Source organism: Crinia signifera, chromosome 19 (genome assembly GCF_055691185.1).
Source record: "Crinia signifera chromosome 19, ASM5569118v1, whole genome shotgun sequence".
Lineage (NCBI taxonomy): Eukaryota > Metazoa > Chordata > Amphibia > Anura > Myobatrachidae > Crinia > Crinia signifera.
Window position 1 is genome coordinate 25,884,281 of NC_139226.1, and position 17,422 is coordinate 25,901,702.

Below are 17,422 nucleotides of genomic sequence, written 5' to 3' on the forward strand. Positions count from 1 at the left end.
CACCACTAGGTCGACAGGCAGTAAGGTCGACAACCCCATGTCCACCTTTTGACTGTCAACATTGCCCATGTCGACCTAATGCTTGTGTTGACCTAATGTGCTGTCGACCTAGACCCATGTCGACCTTGACCCATGTTGACCTAGACCCATGTCAATCTTGCTGCCTGTCGACCTAGTAGTGTTGACCCAATGCTTGTCGACCTAGTTTGTGTAGGCAGGGCGATATTGCACACAATGCTTTGATTTCTACCACATCTGTGCGATAAATGAAAGGATTGTATGCATGTCGAATTGGTCACCCGACGCAATGTGCGGGCCCGCCGGTCGAATGTCGCGTCGATAGATCTTATATTCTGCACATATGCAATTTGACATCTGTCGAATTGAATGAGCGATCACATGCAGAATGGGTTCAGGGAGCGGAAGGCAGGAGCACCGGCGGCGGCCGTCGCTGTAGCCTAGTGCTGTCAAGGTTTATTAACAGTTTAAAACAGTTAGTGCAATTGGGAGGATTCACTTGCGCTTAAAAACTTTGAAAAAGCAGCTCAATAGGTATAATAAATGTGCATTGTAGAGAATGAGCGCTAAACGAAATTGTTAGATGGGAGAGAATTAAGAATAGCGGAAAAAGCGGCAGGAAAAAGCAAAATGCACCTGTAAGGGAAAAACTTGTTAGTGTATGTTTACGCTCCTTTATAGGAGTGTTAGCGATGTCCGTGGCAGTGGCGTAACTATAAATTTTGCTCCCCCCTGCCAAAAAGTGTGTGTCCCCCCCCCCCCCCAGGCTCCTTTCCAGCATGTTTCCCCAGCATGTGACATGATGACATCACACGCATAACGGAAAAGCTCGAGGAGAGGAAGAGAGACCGGCAGACACTGCTGCTTCCCTTGGCTCCAACGCATCCCAGGCCGCCCTAGCATGCCCATCCGCCCGCCCATCCTGTACACAGTAGCCAATAGCCAGCTCTGTGTACAGTCAATTGAATCAGTGGGGGGATTTGTCATCTCTTCCATGGCCCCATCCTCGCTGCAGCTGACTCGCGTCCAGTGCTCAGTCAGTGGATAGCGGCAGGCAGCAGCATGTCATAAAATATCTTGAAAAAGTGCGCTTGACGCATGAAACGCGTTGATCCTGCTGCCCGTGGAGGAGAGAAGAACCTGACCACCTCACCCTGTTACCCAGATCAAGCCCAGTGACATCTTCATCCAGCAGCTCTGACACGCGCCGAAGGAGTGAAAGTGACGGAGCGGAGATAGACGCGGCTTTTACAACTACCGCCGTCAGCTCCCACCAGTAGCGCATGCAGGGGGGTTTCTGAGTACCTGTAAACCCCTCCAGGAGTGTAAGGGCTGAAAGCTGAGGGTCCCCTCTTTCCATGGGTATAAGATTTTAAAAAATCGGCCCTTGGGAACCATAGATATCTGACTTCAAAGCAGTGGTCCCCTTCCAAGCCTGTTATTTGCGCTTCCGTCAGATATTTCAGGTTCTGTCAGACTAAGGGTTTTAAAGGGGTAATTAGTGGAAATTACTGATCCAGGCCCTACATGCTGAATGGTTGATATAATACCCCCTACCACCTGCGGTATATCAAAGCTTCCCCCACCCCTACCGCTGGAGGATCGGTAGGGGTCCCAATATATTGTTATGCCCAGGGGTCTACACTGCTGTTGACGCCCCTGTATGTATGTATATATATGTATGTATATATATGTGTGTGTGTGTGTGTGTGTGTATAGAAACATAGAATTTGACGGCAGATAAGAACCACTTGGCCCATCTAGTCTGCCCCTTTTTTAAACATGTTACCTCAAACCATATTTGATCCTTATTTTTTTGTAAGGATATCAATATGTCTATCCCAAGCATGTTTAAATTGTACTACTATATTTGCATCTACCACCTCTGATGGTAGGCTATTCCACTTATCTACTACTCTTTCTGTGAAGTAATACTTCCTCACATTTCCCCTGAATCTTCCTCCCTCTAGTTTCAGTGCATGTCCTCGTGTTCTGTTGCTCCTCTTCCTGTGAAGAATGTCTCCCACCTGTACCTTGTTAAAACCATTGATATATTTGAGAGTTTCTATCATGTCCCCCCTTTCCTTTCTCTGCTCTAAAGTATACATATTAAGATATTTTAGTCTTTCCTGGTACGTTTTGTGATGTAGGCCATGCACCATTGTAGTTGCCCTTCTTTGTTCAGTCTCTAATGTATTTATATCCTTCTGGAGATATGGCCTCCAGAACTGAACACAATACTCTAGGTGAGGTCGTTCCAATGACCTATACAGTGGCATTATTACTTCTTTCTTTCTACTGCTGATACGTCTCCCTATACAACCAAGCATCTGACTTGCCTTCTTCATTGCTTTGTTACATTGCCTACCTACTTTTAAGTCCCCTGAAATAGTGACACCTAGATCCCTCTGTTCCTCTGTAGTTTCCATTATAGTGCCATTTATACTATATTTAGTCTTTGGATTTCTGAGACCCAAGTGCATGATTTTACATTTTTTGGCATTAAACTGTAATTGCCATGCTCTTGACCATTCCTCTAATCTACCTAGATCCTCAATTATTTGTTTTACCCCTCCTGGTGTGTCTACCCTGTTGCATACCTTTGTGTCATCTGCAAAAAGGCACATTTTACCCTCAATTCCATTTGCAATATCACCAATAAAGATATTAAAAAGCACCGGTCCAAGTACAGATCCCTGGGGTACTCCACTTGTAACCTTTCCCTCCTTTGACTGTACTCCGTTTACTACAACTCTCTGTTTTCTGTCCTGCAACCACGCTCTTATCCATTCAACTATCTTAGCATCCAATCCCAAACTTTCAAGTTTATTTAACAGTCTGCGATGTGGGACAGTGTCAAAAGCTTTACTAAAGTCTAGATAAACTACATCTACAGCCCCACCTTGATCTATTACTTTAGTCACCCAGTCAAAAAAGTCAATGAGATTTGTTTGACATGATCTTCCTCCAGTAAACCCATGCTGTTTTGGATCCTGTAAATTGCTGGTTTTGAGATATTCTACAACTCTTTGTTTTAAGAGTGTTTCCATCAATTTCCCTACTACTGATGTAAGGCTCACTAGTCGATAGTTGCTTACGTCTTCCTTGCTTCCACTTTTGTGCAGTGGGACTACATTCGCTGTTTTCCAGTCTTCTGGGATTACTCCAGTAGCTAGTGACTGGTTGAATAATTCTGTTATTGGATTTACCAGCTCCCCTTTAAGCTCTTTATATATATATATATATATTATTATTATTATTATTATTATTTAAATACATTTGGTCTATCTATAATACTTTAACTGACCCGGCATAAACTGGGTTACCTAAGTGTCCATCTCCGTGCTTTGCTCCGCCCCTCTGGAAACCCCCTTCTGAAAATCCTACATTTGCCCCTGCCCACCACCGCACACAGAGCCGGGATAGAGGTAAGGACAGTGTCAGGACTCCCCACGGACATCGCTAACACTCCTATAAAGGAGCGTAAACATACACTAACAAGTTTTTCCCTTATAGGTGCTTTTTGCTTTTTTCTGCCGCTTTCTCCGCTATTCTTAATTCTCTCCCATCTAACAATTTCTTTTAGCGCTCATTCTCTACAATGCAAGTTTAAAACAGTTGGTGGCCCTCTGATTGGCTGAGAGAGCTTTCTCAGCCAATCAGCTGCCTCTTAATGTGAGGCCTCTGATTGACTGATAGCTCTCTCAGCCAGTCAGAGGGCTGACCAGTGTTTTAAACGGTTGTTTTTCAAATTCTGCCACTGCCGCTGCCCCCCTCTGCCCGCCAGCTATCATGTGCAGTAGTGAGTGGGATTAGGATTTTACATTTAAGTACATGTCTGCCCAACCAGACAACACATTCCCATTATCACCGTACCCGCTCGGGGGATTCGGTCATTTGGTCTACAGCATGATGGTCGACAGTCATTAGGACGACACCATTAGGTGGACATGGGAAAAGCTCGACATGGGTCTAGGTCGAATGGTCATTAGTTTGACAGGTCATTAGTTTGACAGGTCATTAGTTCGACAGTGTCTAGGTCGACAGTCAAAAGGTCAATATGGGGTTTTTTACTGTTTTTTGAGCCGATATGTGCCAAGAGGCAGTAGTTCATGCCCTTCCATCAACTAGGGCGTGGTGGGAGAAAAAAATTGTGTGCCGAGCCGTGTACTTTAAACTGTGTCCATGTTGACTGTGTTGACATTCATGTAAAAAAACTGTGAAAAACCCCATGTCGACCTTTTGACTGTCAACCTAGACATTGTCGAACTAATGACCTGTCAAACTAATGACCTTTTGACCTACTGTATAACCATTTCGACCTAGACCCTGGTCGATCTTTTCCCATGTCGACCTAATGGTGTTGACCTAATGAGTGTCGACCATCATGCTGTAGACCAAATGATCCCAACCCCTGCTCGGTATACCGTATAACCCATGTTATACAGAGTATCACACGTACACCGTTGAATGGACATTAACAAATGTATAGTATCAGACAAATAGATCATAATCACCAGATGACTTGTACCACTGCTAATCTGGATTATGTATGATCCAGTGGGCCTGATTCAGACCTGTTCCCACAGCTGTGAATTTGTATGGTGGCCGATTATCGACAGACTGCACATGCATATTTTCCATAGTGCATGATGCCTGCCAGCAATCAACTCCTGCAGCTTTTTCTGATCGCTTGCAGTTGACCCTCTCTACCATGACACGTATAGAGGACAGCAGATATCATCAAGTGCAGGTATGTCCAAACTATGGCCCTCTAGCTGTTGTGAAACTACACGTCCCATCATGCCTTGCCACAGTTTTACTATTGGGGAATGCTAAAACTATGGCAAGGCATGCTGGGATGTGTAGTTTCACAACAGCTGGAGGGCCGCAGGTTGGACATGCCTGAGCTAGAAGCTCAATTAGTAATAATATGTACAATGTGCACCCCTGAGCCCGGGCACAGATATCTAATAATGCAGAAGGTCAAATAATCGTATTTAAATCTCAGTATACTAATTACTCTCCTTCATTTCTTCTCGCAGGGCGCCCAGCAGAGGGCATTCAATGTCTCGCACAACCTTACAGTCAGAGTCTCCAGCTCACCTGCTCCTGGCCGGGAGGGGAACCTCCAGCCAACGTGACCATGATATTTAGTAACACAACAGAGACCAATCAAAACCAAGTGAGCAGGAACTTGACTTTAGAGAGTAATGTCCAAGGATCTAATCTGACCTGCCTGGGGGATCAGATGGGGAGAACCTCAAGCTGTATACTGCTGTTTGGTGAGATAAACATGGATATCATAATAATAAGCTGTATTGTGAATCTGTTACTGCACTTTTATATAACTGTTCCATCACCGATGGCTGTGATGTCATAGTCCAAGATGTAAGAGTGATGTCATCCATTGTTTTATTCAATATTCTTATCCAAATTTTAACTAAACCTCTAAATGTATATGATCTATGGAGGTGTAAAGTACATTATAGTGTAATATGGGGCTATTACAGGTCGCTGTACATGGTATACGTTCATTAGGTTGACATGCACTGGGTCGACTACTGAAGGTTGACAGGGCTCAGGGACTGCACCAATAGGACACGGTTCCTATAAAATAAACTTTCCTTTTGGGTCCCTAAATATCCCCTTAATAATTTTGCTTTATGTTCATAGTGAACAGATCTCACCAGTCTGTAACTGAATATTAATTGATAAATACAGCCTAGGGATTGCCATCGACCATCGATGATTTCAAATCATTAATGGTTTATGGCCGATGTCGAATACTTTTACCACCGATGGGGGGAGAACCAGATGGTTTCCCTCCATCGATGACACAGCAAAACTGATGTTCTGCTTTTGTTTTGTGCCAGGACACACATTATAGCTCCACCCCCAATACCCATGAAGCCCCACCCCCCATGTTTTATTGGAACACAGGCCAATCAGTCAAACAAAATGGATGCCAATCAATAAATATAAAGGTAAAAATATGGATGGCCATTCATTGCATAGTTTAACACTATCGGTGGCCAATTGCACTATTGCCATCGATGGCAGCCATACCTAATAGCCGTTTGAAGATTGTGGATTACAGGATCTAGTATCCGACCAATTGTTAGCATCCCCTCGCATGGCACAGAGAGCCATGCGAGGGGATGCGGTACATTTTTGACGGTGTCCATGCCAACCAGGTCGACATACGGGACAAAAAAAAATTGAAAAATGTTGACCTTTTGACTGTCAACCTTCCCATTGTCGACCTAATGCTTGTGTCGACCTTAGCCATGTTGACTAATTTCATGTGTCGACCTTCAGTGGTTGACCCAATGCATGTCCCCCTAATATGGGTCGATTCAATGACCCATTCTCCTGTAGAGAGCGGAAGCTCCTCCCACATGTTTGGGCCAAGATGAAGCTACAGGTAGAACCAGGGCTATTTTTCAGCAGGCTCCAGCAGGAACTGAGGCCCTTATTCTAGTTCACTCTTTCTGACAAAATATTTCTTAGATGGGCAAAACCATGTGCACTGCAGGTGAGGCAGGTGTTACTTGTGCAGAGATAATTAGATTTGGGTGGGGTTTTACACCTGCCTCACCTGCAGTGCACATGGTTTTGTTCCATCTAAGAAATATTTTGTCAGAAAGAGTGAACTAGAATAAGGGCCTCGGTTCCTGCTGGAGCCTACTGAAAAATAGCCCTGGGTAGAACTGAACATTGATGGTCAGGATGAGGGAAAGCTATGAAGTGACTTAGCCTAGTTCTTCTGATTGTATTCCATCAGATCCCCCAAAGGCTCCAGGACATGACAATAATGCAAACACTGCAGTGGAAGAGGGGCAGCCGGCAGTAATGACAGTGACTCTGACAGCTAGACCCCAATCCCGAACCAGCGCTCCTACACCGAAGGTCCTCCCTGCTAAGTTCTCCTGGTACGTTGCAAATCACACTCCTGTACCAAATGGAGGTAAATTCTCAGTGATCTCTACTGACTACACATCCAGTCTCCGGATCTCTGATGTGACTGTAGGAGAAAGTGGGAAATACGAATGCAGAGCCAACAATTTTATTGGAAACGCCACCTTCATCTTTACACTCAATGTGACAGCAAAGGGTAAGTGATATTCTTTATATAACTGAAAGAAACATTATCATGTACAGAAGTCCACCAGTACCAGGCATTTATTGTAAATAGTATTCAGCCTAGATTTATATAGTAACGTCTGAAATCCAAACTTTAAGGGAGATTTACTAAGCCATGGACAGTGAGAAAGTGGAGTTAACTACTAACCAATGAGCTCGAAAACTGCCATGGAATAGACTGTGTTTGAGAAATGACAGTTGGGAGCTGGTTGGGACCTAGATGGAGATTCTCTAAACTAAAAATGCTGTAAAAACCCTGTTATCTGGGTTTTTACCGCATTTTGGGATGCTCTAAGCATCCCCCACCGGGTTAAGCATCCCCCTATGGGCTTCTACCGTGGCCCCGCACCGACCCCCGCCGCCCACATCGACCCCCCCATCCCTCACCTGTGTCCGGGCAGCACAGAGCTGTGCTACCCGGACCTGTGACCTCCTCCTCCTCCCTGCACTGATCCTCTTCAGGGAGGGGGAAGCAGCCGGGTCCCAATGGGGCCAGCTGTCTCCCACCGCAAAGGACAGCTCTTAACGCAAGAGCTATCCTTTGCCATAATTATCGCATATGTTAGAGCATATGCGATAATTATGTATGCGATCTGCGGCGATGGGTGGCGGTAAGGGGGCGTGGATGTTAGAGCATCCCCCTTTATCTCCATTAAATACGTTGAGCCCCCATACATTAATGTAAAGGTATCACCTCTCATGCGATACCCCGCCAACTCACCCGGTAGCAGGACAGCATATGATACACCGGATGCGGTCCTTTTGCATACGATGCTTCGTACGCCATCCCAGTCATGGCTGCAGGATCTGACCATTCCTAAACTCTTACATTTGTGAGGCTGCAGTGAATACAATGTGTCACAGGTAAGTGTAATAATGTAACAACTTCCTCTCCAGTCTTATCTGTAATGGGTATCACTGCTGCTTTATCAAGGCAAAGTCCAAGCAAGAGCAATTTGTGAGGTTTTCCTCCTGTGCAACACAATTTGCACATATTATACAGTATTAGTGCCAGGATACAAGGCAATCACTTTGGGCTGTATGAGATCTGTATAGTGAGGATAGGCTAGGGAGAAAGACGCTACCAGCGGTGTAAAGAGTGGGCGGGGCAGCTGCACTGGGCAGCAGAGTCTGGGGGCGGTGCCAGCTGTATCTGCCCTCAACTGCATGCCAGCCCCTCCCCTATAAAACTCAATTGAACATCGTTTTCTGTTATCTTTTAAAGTAAAATCAAAAGAAAATTCCTGATGTACAGTTACAGTATGTTATTTATCCTGTAGCTGCTCCTGGTGGACTGAATGGCGGTGAGATAGCCGGTATCGTGATCGGCGTGCTCGCTGGGGTGACCCTAATTGCACTCATTGTGTTCTTCATAGTAAAGAAAAGTACGTACTTATGGCTTATTTATAATATACCGTATTTATATTTATAATATACCTTATTTCTTCATGCTTATACAAACATAGATGTAACATATAATAATAATAATAATTTTATTTATATAGCGCTTTTCTCCCATAGGAGTCACTTAAAATAAAACATGGAATATTGAACAACGGCATTAGAATTGCATGAAGTTGGAAAACAGAAAGAATTAAGGATTTAAGGAGCCCATACACGCTCCGTTCCTGCTCCGTCTGTTTTGTACTCTGAGATGCGCGCTCCTGCGCATCTCTTCGTACAGTACAAAAATGTGCTGCATATACTTTTTGTACTAGCTTTACATCATATTGCATTGCATTGCATGCACAATTCATGCACAAGGCATGCAATGCGATACGATGTGTACTTTAAAAGTACAAAACGGACGCCCAGAACGGAGCGTGTTTGGGCTCCTTTAATGTAGAGAGCACATTAAGCATACTGCTGGGTTGGTGCAGACATTTTGGGTAATAACTTCTGTGGGTTTTATATTCCAACCATAAAAGGTACCAGGTGCGGCAGCCGTCTTGGGCGCACAACGTAGGATTACCTCTGGATAAATAGATCACTCCCAGAAGAGATAACACAAAATGGGTGGTTTCAGCGCCCTAGTGCTAGTGTCCCACCATAACCATCAGGTCCATGTGTTTTTCATCCTATCCGCAGGCATACCAAATAAGGCAGCCATTTTGGGCGCACTACGATGGTTATGCTGTAGCAGTGGCGGATTCAGGGGGGGGGCACCCGGGCACGTGCCCCCCCTGTCATTAATTTTGTAGATGAGGACCAGAGCTTTCCAACGAGCCCAGCCCCATGTCTCTAGCCCCCCGGGAACCGGAGATATCGCCTGGCAAAGCTGTAACATTTTTCCCCATAATAATATGGGACCCGTCAATTCCGACCCCCACCCGGTTCCGACGGCTGCCAGTTCCCCCCCTGCCATCACAGGAGCTTGTCGTTGATGTCATTTAATTTCAAATCGCTGGGCCTTCAATATGATACCAGGATGGTCCATATCGGTCAATCGGTTCCAGAGATATAGCATGTAAATCGATTTTTTTATTTTTGAAATGTAATTTCATGGCTGTTCATGTTCTTTGAGGGCAGATTACTCTGGAACCAAACGTTCCAGTTTCACTGGACCAAAATCATTCAAAGCCCACTCAAAAGTTCTTCAATATGATACTTGTCTCATGTAAATGGGTCAGTTGGTTCCGAAGATATAGCCGGTTAAATTAGATAACTGGTTAAAGGGGGGAAGGGGTGGTTTTCTCTCCCCCTCACACCAGAAAATGCAGGGACTAGGCTGGTGTAAAAGGGGCCAACCTGGGAATGCATTTTCTGGTGTGAAATGGGTATTATTTCAAATAGCCGGGACCTGCAGTGCTCGGAATACAGCCAGGCTCTGCCACTGTCAGTGGCTATCACTTCTGCCTGGCGGCGCCTGTCCCCCATTTACCACGAGCATGTATTCCCCATTGGCAATGAGCATGTAATCCCACATGGCAACGAGCATGGAACCTCTGGCAATGAGCATGGAACCCTTGGCAATGAGCATGTAGATAAGCAGCACTTACTGTATGTAGCATAATTTTTAATAGGCATTATGGTGTTTGGCATAATACATAATGGACATCATGCCGTGTAACTTAACGTGCAATGGACATTATGGTGTCAATGTTTAATGCGCGACTTTGGTGGACAATGTCCCTGTTTATGAAGCGTATTGTGAATTTTGTCTTAATCTGTGTGGCATTATGTGAATTTTGTCTCAATCCGTGTGGCATTATGTGAATTTTGTCTCAATCCGTGTGGCATTATGTGAATTTTGTCTCAATCCGTGTGGCATTATGTGAATTTTGTCTCAATCCGTGTGGCATTATGTGAATTTTGTCTCAATCCGTGTGGCATTATGTGAATTTTGGCTCAATACGTGTGGCATTATTTGAATTTTGGCTCAATCCATGTGGCATTATGTGAATTTTGGCTCAATCCATATGGCATCTTATGAATTTGGCTCAATCCGTGTGGCATCTTGTGAATTTTGGCTCAATCCGTGTGTTATTATGTAAATTTTGGCTTAATCCGTGTGGCATTATGTGAATTTTGACACAATCCATGTGGCATTGTTTGAATTTTGGCTCATTCCATTTGGCATCATGTGTAAGGGGCAATTATAATGGTGTCTTCGGCGCGCGCACAACTACATCCTTCACTTTTGTTGCCATGGTGGGCCTATTTTTAATCCCATTGCCACCCTCTCTCTGCCGCTCTCTTAGCATGTACACTGGCACCACTAACACTGGCCCTCCCCCACCTAAACCCTCTTTTATCATGGTGCCCCCCCTGTCATTTTATCCTGGATCCGCCCCTGTGCTGTAGGACAGTGGTTCCCAACCTGGGGTACAGGTCGAGTATCCCGTATCCGAATATCCGTTATCCGAATTATTCCGAAATACGGACATTCCAGAAAGTGAAAAAAAATTTTTTTTTTGCTAAAAACTCACTGGGGACATATGTAACAGCATCACTGGGGACATGATATGTAACTGGCACTATATATGTGCAAGACAATGATTGCTTGGCATTCAAATTCAGTGCTGAGATAGTACAAACATTTTGTTTCACGTTTTGAAACCTTGTTTTTTGAACAATTAAAATATGTTTGTGTGTATTTTATGTGGTAATAAAATATATTTGTGTGTATATTATGTGTTTATACAGCATAAATGCAAGATACTTCAAAATACATCATTGAAATATTAAAATATTCCGAAATACGGAATAATCCGTTATCCAAAATTCTCCTGGTCCCGAGCATTTTGGATACGGGATACTCAACCTGTACTAGTACCCCTGGGGGTACTCTGCAGACCAGTTGGGGGTACTTGAAAATAATATTGGTAATGGCGGACAATGACAAGGTCTTTTGATGGCTGAAGAAGTCCCATTGCCATGGAGACAAACCATGTTGTGTCATATGCCTGACCAGCAATCCACTGGGAGCTTCCCGCGCTGCCCTCAGACATCAGCAGTCATCTGCCCATCACTGACAAAGGTGGAGGAAGCAGCGGCATTAATCCTTCCGGTGTTAGCGGGAATCCTGGAGATAATACACAACCAGTGTCTAGACACAGCAGGGCATGATTCCTTGCTGTATACTACTCCTCTGCTCCTCCTTAATATAAGGACATGCATAAGGATCCGCATACCGCTAAGTACTGTCCATATTTCAAAATGAGAGGAGGGGGTACTTATCAATGAAAAGCCTAATCAAGGGGTACGGGAGAGAAAAAAGGTTGGGAACCACTGCTGTAGGAGATAAGAAACACATGGACGCAATGCACATATGGGAAAACCGATCTGTATAATAGTACTAGGTGATTCATCGCGCCCTACGGGCGCTCTTCACACCGGCGTAAGGGGCTACGCCCCTTAATTTGTGAACATTTGTATTGTGAGAAATATGGTTAGAATTGTATGAAAGATGCCCTGTATTGCAGCTTCTGGCAGTGGGTGAGGGTCCAGCGTGGCAGCACAGGAGTACCGGACGGTGGCCCTGAGTCAGTGTCTTCTCCTACTGGGTAGGAGTTAGGGTGCATGAGAGCAGGAGGCTGGGATATGAGGCATAATAGGGGTATGTGGGCAACACAGCGTCAGCGATTACCCAGTGGTGGAAGTTACGGTTCAGGAGAGCAGGAAGCTGGGTAGTGATAGGGGTGTGTGGGCATACGGGGGACTAAAGAGGGTGGTGGACACTGTGCAGCTTCTGCCAGTGGGTGAGGGTCCAGCGTGGCAGCACAGAAATACAGGAGTCAGTGTCTCCTCCGACTGGGTGGGAGTTAGGGTGCATGAGAGCAGGAGGCTGGGTGGTAAAGCATGATAGGGGAATGTGGGCAACACAGAGTGAGCGGGTCTCCACTGGCGGAAGTTACGGGGCAGGAGAACAGGAGGCAGGGCAGTGTCCTCCCACATTGATGGCAAAAGTATTCAACATCGGCCATAAACCATCGATTATTTGAAAATCATTGATGGTCGATGGGCATCCCTAGAACTGGAGGAGGGTGGGGAACAGTATGCAGCTCCCGGCAGTGGGTGAGCGTCTCCTCCCACTGGGAGGGAGTGAGCGTGCATGAGAGCAGGAGGCTGTATAATAGTGGTATGTGGGCAAGACATTGATAAAAGTTGTGGCGCTGGTGCAGAGGGCAGTGGGGAAACCTGCAGTGCGGCAGCCAGGGACGGATTTCCCACCTAGGGGCGGTACCTGCTTGTGGTGGTACAGGATCCCCCATTGTCACGGGGGTACGTGAAATGCGGGAGTGGGGGCCGCGGTGGTCCGCTGGGGGTGGAATTGCCGGAAGGGGGTCTGCAAATTGCGGGAGGGGGGGTGGTTTGCGGGGATCCGCGGTTAGCGGGAGGGGGGGGGTCCGCAAATCGTGGGCGGGGGCGCGGGGGGGCTTGAATCGTGGGAAGGGGGGTCCGCAAATTGCGGGAGGGGGGTTGTCGGGGTTAGTGAATTGCGGGAGGGGGGGTTGCGGAGGTCCCGCGAATCGCGGGAGGGGGGGTCGCGGGGGTCCCGCGAATCGTGGGAGGGGGGTCGCGGGGGTCCCGCGATTCGCGGGAGGGGGGTCGCGGGGGTCCCGCGATTCGCGGGAGGGGGGGTCGCGGGGGGGTGCTTACAATGTTAAATGTTACAATGTTAATGTTAAATGCACCCACACGCGTGTGGGTTAAATGCACCCACACGCATGGGATTCTCTGCTGTGTTTCAGGACTATATTTGGGTTCAGTCAGTCACTTAAACCACCAACGCGTTTCACTCCACTGCGGAGCTTTTTCAAGGTGTGAAGGTGTTTCACTCCCCAGTGGAGTGAAACGCGTTAGTGGTTTAAGTGACTGACTGAACCCAAATATAGTCATGAAACACAGCAGAGAATCCCATCTTGAACCTCTGAAGATTTGACCATTGAGGAAACCTTTTTCCTGGGTCAACACCATCACCCAGAGGCAACCCCTAACATCTATCTGGCGGATATACTGAAGAGGTATTTGGATCCCCTATACGGAACTGCCAGTGGGGCTCTATTGCTTTTGTCCCTCTTACAACAATACCAGTGAGGATAATCAAGAAATGGACTCTATGGGGGAAATTTACTAAAGGAAAATTGTAAAAAAAATAGGTGTATTTGTATCCAGAAATATATTTATTTTTGACATTTACTATCCCGAAAATACGGCAATTCGTAGTTGTATTGATGTGCTATCAATACGAATACGAATTGCCGTATTTTCGGGAATAGTAAATGTCAAAAATAAGTGTATTTCTGGATACAAATACACCTATTTTTTACAAATTTCCTTTAGTAAATTTCCCCCTATATCTGCAAACTAGAGCTCAGAATAACCAGAGCTGCTTCATCAAAATACGGTATCGTATGGACTTACAACTATCATCAGTTCAGTCACAATACTCAATCTGATCCCCCCCCCCCCCCCCCCCTTATTTTTAAGGGTTTTTTCAATGGTCAAATTTTGACCTTCATTACTGTGGAGTTTATTTTTTTTTTCAATTTTAAGATTAAAAATTATTTTAGGGGTACTTGAAATGTTTAATCATTCATCTCACTAAATATTGGATACTAGCGCCGTCTCTTCCCCTTTTTTCCATTCTCTGTGTACACTCTAGCACTCTGCAACTCCCATAACCCAGCCCCTCCCCCTCACTCAGGGTGCCGCTCTCCGCCATAGCACCTCCAGTGCTGCCCGGCCTGCAACTCAGTGCTGAGATATAGACCAAGGAGCACCAGAAGCACAAAGGCAGAGAGCAACACCCCATGCAGGACAGAGGAACAGCATAGGCCCCAAAAAATGGCGGGTGCAAGAATGAAAACTACATCCTGCACACAGAGGTAAATATCTGAGGTACACTGCGCAGATTGTTGCTGGCAGGGTGTGCAACCAGTGAAGGTACCGCATACAGGCTTTGCCTCCAGTGGGGGCAGGGCTACATGATGAAGTTCATGGTAAAGAAACAGTAGAACAAAGAGTAAAACAGTTTTCCTCAGTTTAGAGGCTGAAACAGATGGTAATTTGGGAAAAAGCAAAAAAAAAATGTGGCAGTGTTGCGGTTTATGTCCCAATCCAGTCCAAACTCCAGTTCTAACTCATTGCTTGCTTTAGATTTAAGATGCAGGCAGGGCCGGTGCTAGGGTGTCCGGCGCCCTCCTGCAAACCATACATTTTGCGCCCTTAAAGCAGTACAAAAAGAGGGGAGGAGCTAGAGGGGGCGGAGTGTTGAGGACTGGCAGTGGCACTGGCACAGCACACTGAGAAGAGGGAAGGAAGGGGAGGCGGCACTGCTGCCTGTTCGTCATTTGATTGACAGCTGACAGGCGCAGGGAGCAATGGGTAGGGGGCGGATCCGAACATAACATGTCATCCAGGCATTCACAGACAGCGCTACATGCCTCAGCGCAAGTGTCCGTGAAGAAGAGGGGGCAGGTCGCAGGAGGAGGACAGCGTGTGCAGGGAGCTGCTCAGCCTCTCCATACTGCCGGCCACTATCTGACAGGTGCTGCGGGCGGCGTGCAGGAGGCAGCGACAGTGAGGGCTGAGGCAGCTTTAGCAGAGCAGGGAGGGAGACAGCGCCTTTTCAGCATGGCGCCTCCCTGCTTTGCAGGAGCTGCTGAGTGGGTAGCGCCGGCCCTGGATGCAGGTCTCAGATGACAGGCAAGCCTTGTGCAGGCTTCTCAATATTTCCCTTTTTAAAGGAAAGTTTGGATCAGCTTTGCAAGAGTCTGTTCTGTGAGGTAAAAACATACCATTGCTCCGATTTCCCAGCGATTTGTGTCAGGGTTGCTCGTGTATTGTGTATTGCACGTGGTTCCATATAAGTGGCCAAGAGAAACCTTTAAAATGTATGTAGCCATAAGGACCATTGTGCCTTATAATCACCAATGCACGGATGCTCCCATTTGAATGTATATACTGTATTTCTGATTTCTTTTTTTCCCCAAAATGTAACAGCTGCACAATGTGGGTTAGGTGACATCAGGGACATTGCTAGACCTTTCAGGGAGAGAGGGAGATTCCTAGTATTTCAGGGAGTCTCCTGCAGGATGCCGGAGGGTAGGAAAGTATGATATATAGATTGCTGGATGCCAGTGGCAATTACTGGAATGTCTTGAATTTTCCTTCAAGACAAAGGCAATGTACTGTAGTAAAATACGAAATGTCGGCAGCACTGACAGTGTTGTGTCGCTTATTGGAAGTCTGAGTGATCGCCACTGACATCCAGATATCTATTCCCATTGAGTGTCGCACCCGGTATCTGACAGTTTGAGGATTATTTGGAGTGCCATTTTTCTTTGTGTGTATGTATGTGTATATAGAGAAAGAGAGAGAGATCTATACAGTTCCACAATTCTTTTTATAAATATTTATAATTTGCTTTTTTCTAGATTACCCTCCAAAAATTCCTGTTTATGAGAATACAAATATTCCATCAGGACCCATTTATGAAAATATACAGAGAAGAGCAAAGGTACATTGTGTGCAGTGCGGGTGTAACATAGAGATAATCATTTATATTTGTGTGGTTTACACTGAAACTGATTGTAATTAAGGTGGGCTACAAACACTTAAACCACATTCACCTAAAGTGTTCTGGCTCAGGGCTATATGGCAGTGGGACCCTCTTGGTACCCCAGTGCAGAGATACCGGGGTCCGTATAATAAGTGTAATTGTGATATCACAGGGGTCAGAATGTATTGGTTTATCAGTGTATTCTTGAACTTGTAACATATCATACACTACAAGATAACTCTACTTCAGAAATGAAATAATGGGTAGAACGTCATATAAAAGATTAATAGCACTGTCTATGTATTGATAACAATGTTCTGCTTGCCCCCCAGAAATTACTTATAATTGACCTCTTTATTAAGATACAGTATGTAATATTTACCACTTTGTTAAAAAAAATATCATTAACATTATATAAGCATCGGCCAAGTACAGTTAGAACATTTCAATTTAATTTAATTACGCTCAGCAAGTACAGTACGCCTCTCTGAGTCCTGAATGTAGATAACTATGATGACGAATGGCCGCCTTTTCTGGATGCACCTGATTTATTTATTTATGTATTTCAATTTTTCAGTTTTCTGATTGGCTAACTACAGTATGTCTGTACTCCTCCTACTGATTTGTTAACCTGTACTGGCCACTCACTCAATTATTATTCTCATTGTTGTTTCTGTAGCGGTATGATTCATTAATATTGATACTTTTATGTTGTGCTTACAAAAATGTTTATTATGTCTTATACAGACGGAGGGAACAGATTCTGCAAATCAAAATCCACATTATGAGGTATGAAAAAAATACATCTACTGGGATGATGCTGATAATATACTGTAGGTGCAAGATGCTAAATAATATATATATATATATATATATATATATATATATATATATATATATATATATATATATATATATATATATATGAACAATTTCTACCCGGCACTCTGCTTGTGTAATCAATAACTTGCTGCGGTGCCATCCACGGAGCCAGAAGATCCAATGTAACATGGGAAGAAGGCGGCACTCTCACAGGCTTTGTTCAAAGATTAAAAGTCCTTTATTTGCAGCGGTCCTACGCCGTTACGGAGTTACCTCCGTCATCAGGGACACAATGGCATACACAGAATTCAAACAATAAATACAGAAAAGCAAACATATACCCCACCCCCCATGTCACACCCGATTGGCTCAACACTCACCCTCCCCCGTCCGCATCCCGCCGCACACCTGTCAACCTTTGCCACGATC

The 17,422-nt window shown here is 45.2% G+C and overlaps 1 protein-coding gene across 7 annotated transcripts in view; it reads left to right on the plus strand.

Annotated features, from left to right (window-relative positions):
* Positions 1–17,422, plus strand: part of LOC146042259 (cell adhesion molecule CEACAM1-like) — a 131,373-nt gene that overhangs the window by 35,372 nt on the left and 78,579 nt on the right. For 4 of the 7 annotated variants that reach the window (XM_083162182.1, XM_083162183.1, XM_083162184.1 and 1 more), the window contains 3 exons: positions 5,064–5,303; positions 6,806–7,135; positions 8,445–8,549. In XM_083162182.1, coding sequence (XP_083018308.1) covers positions 5,064–5,303; positions 6,806–7,135; positions 8,445–8,549 — 675 coding nt within the window. Of the gene's footprint in view, positions 1–5,063; positions 5,304–6,805; positions 7,136–8,444; positions 8,550–16,046; positions 16,130–16,918; positions 16,961–17,422 lie in introns of all 7 variants that reach the window. The other 3 variants (XM_083162186.1, XM_083162185.1, XM_083162187.1) reach the window with 1 other exon arrangement.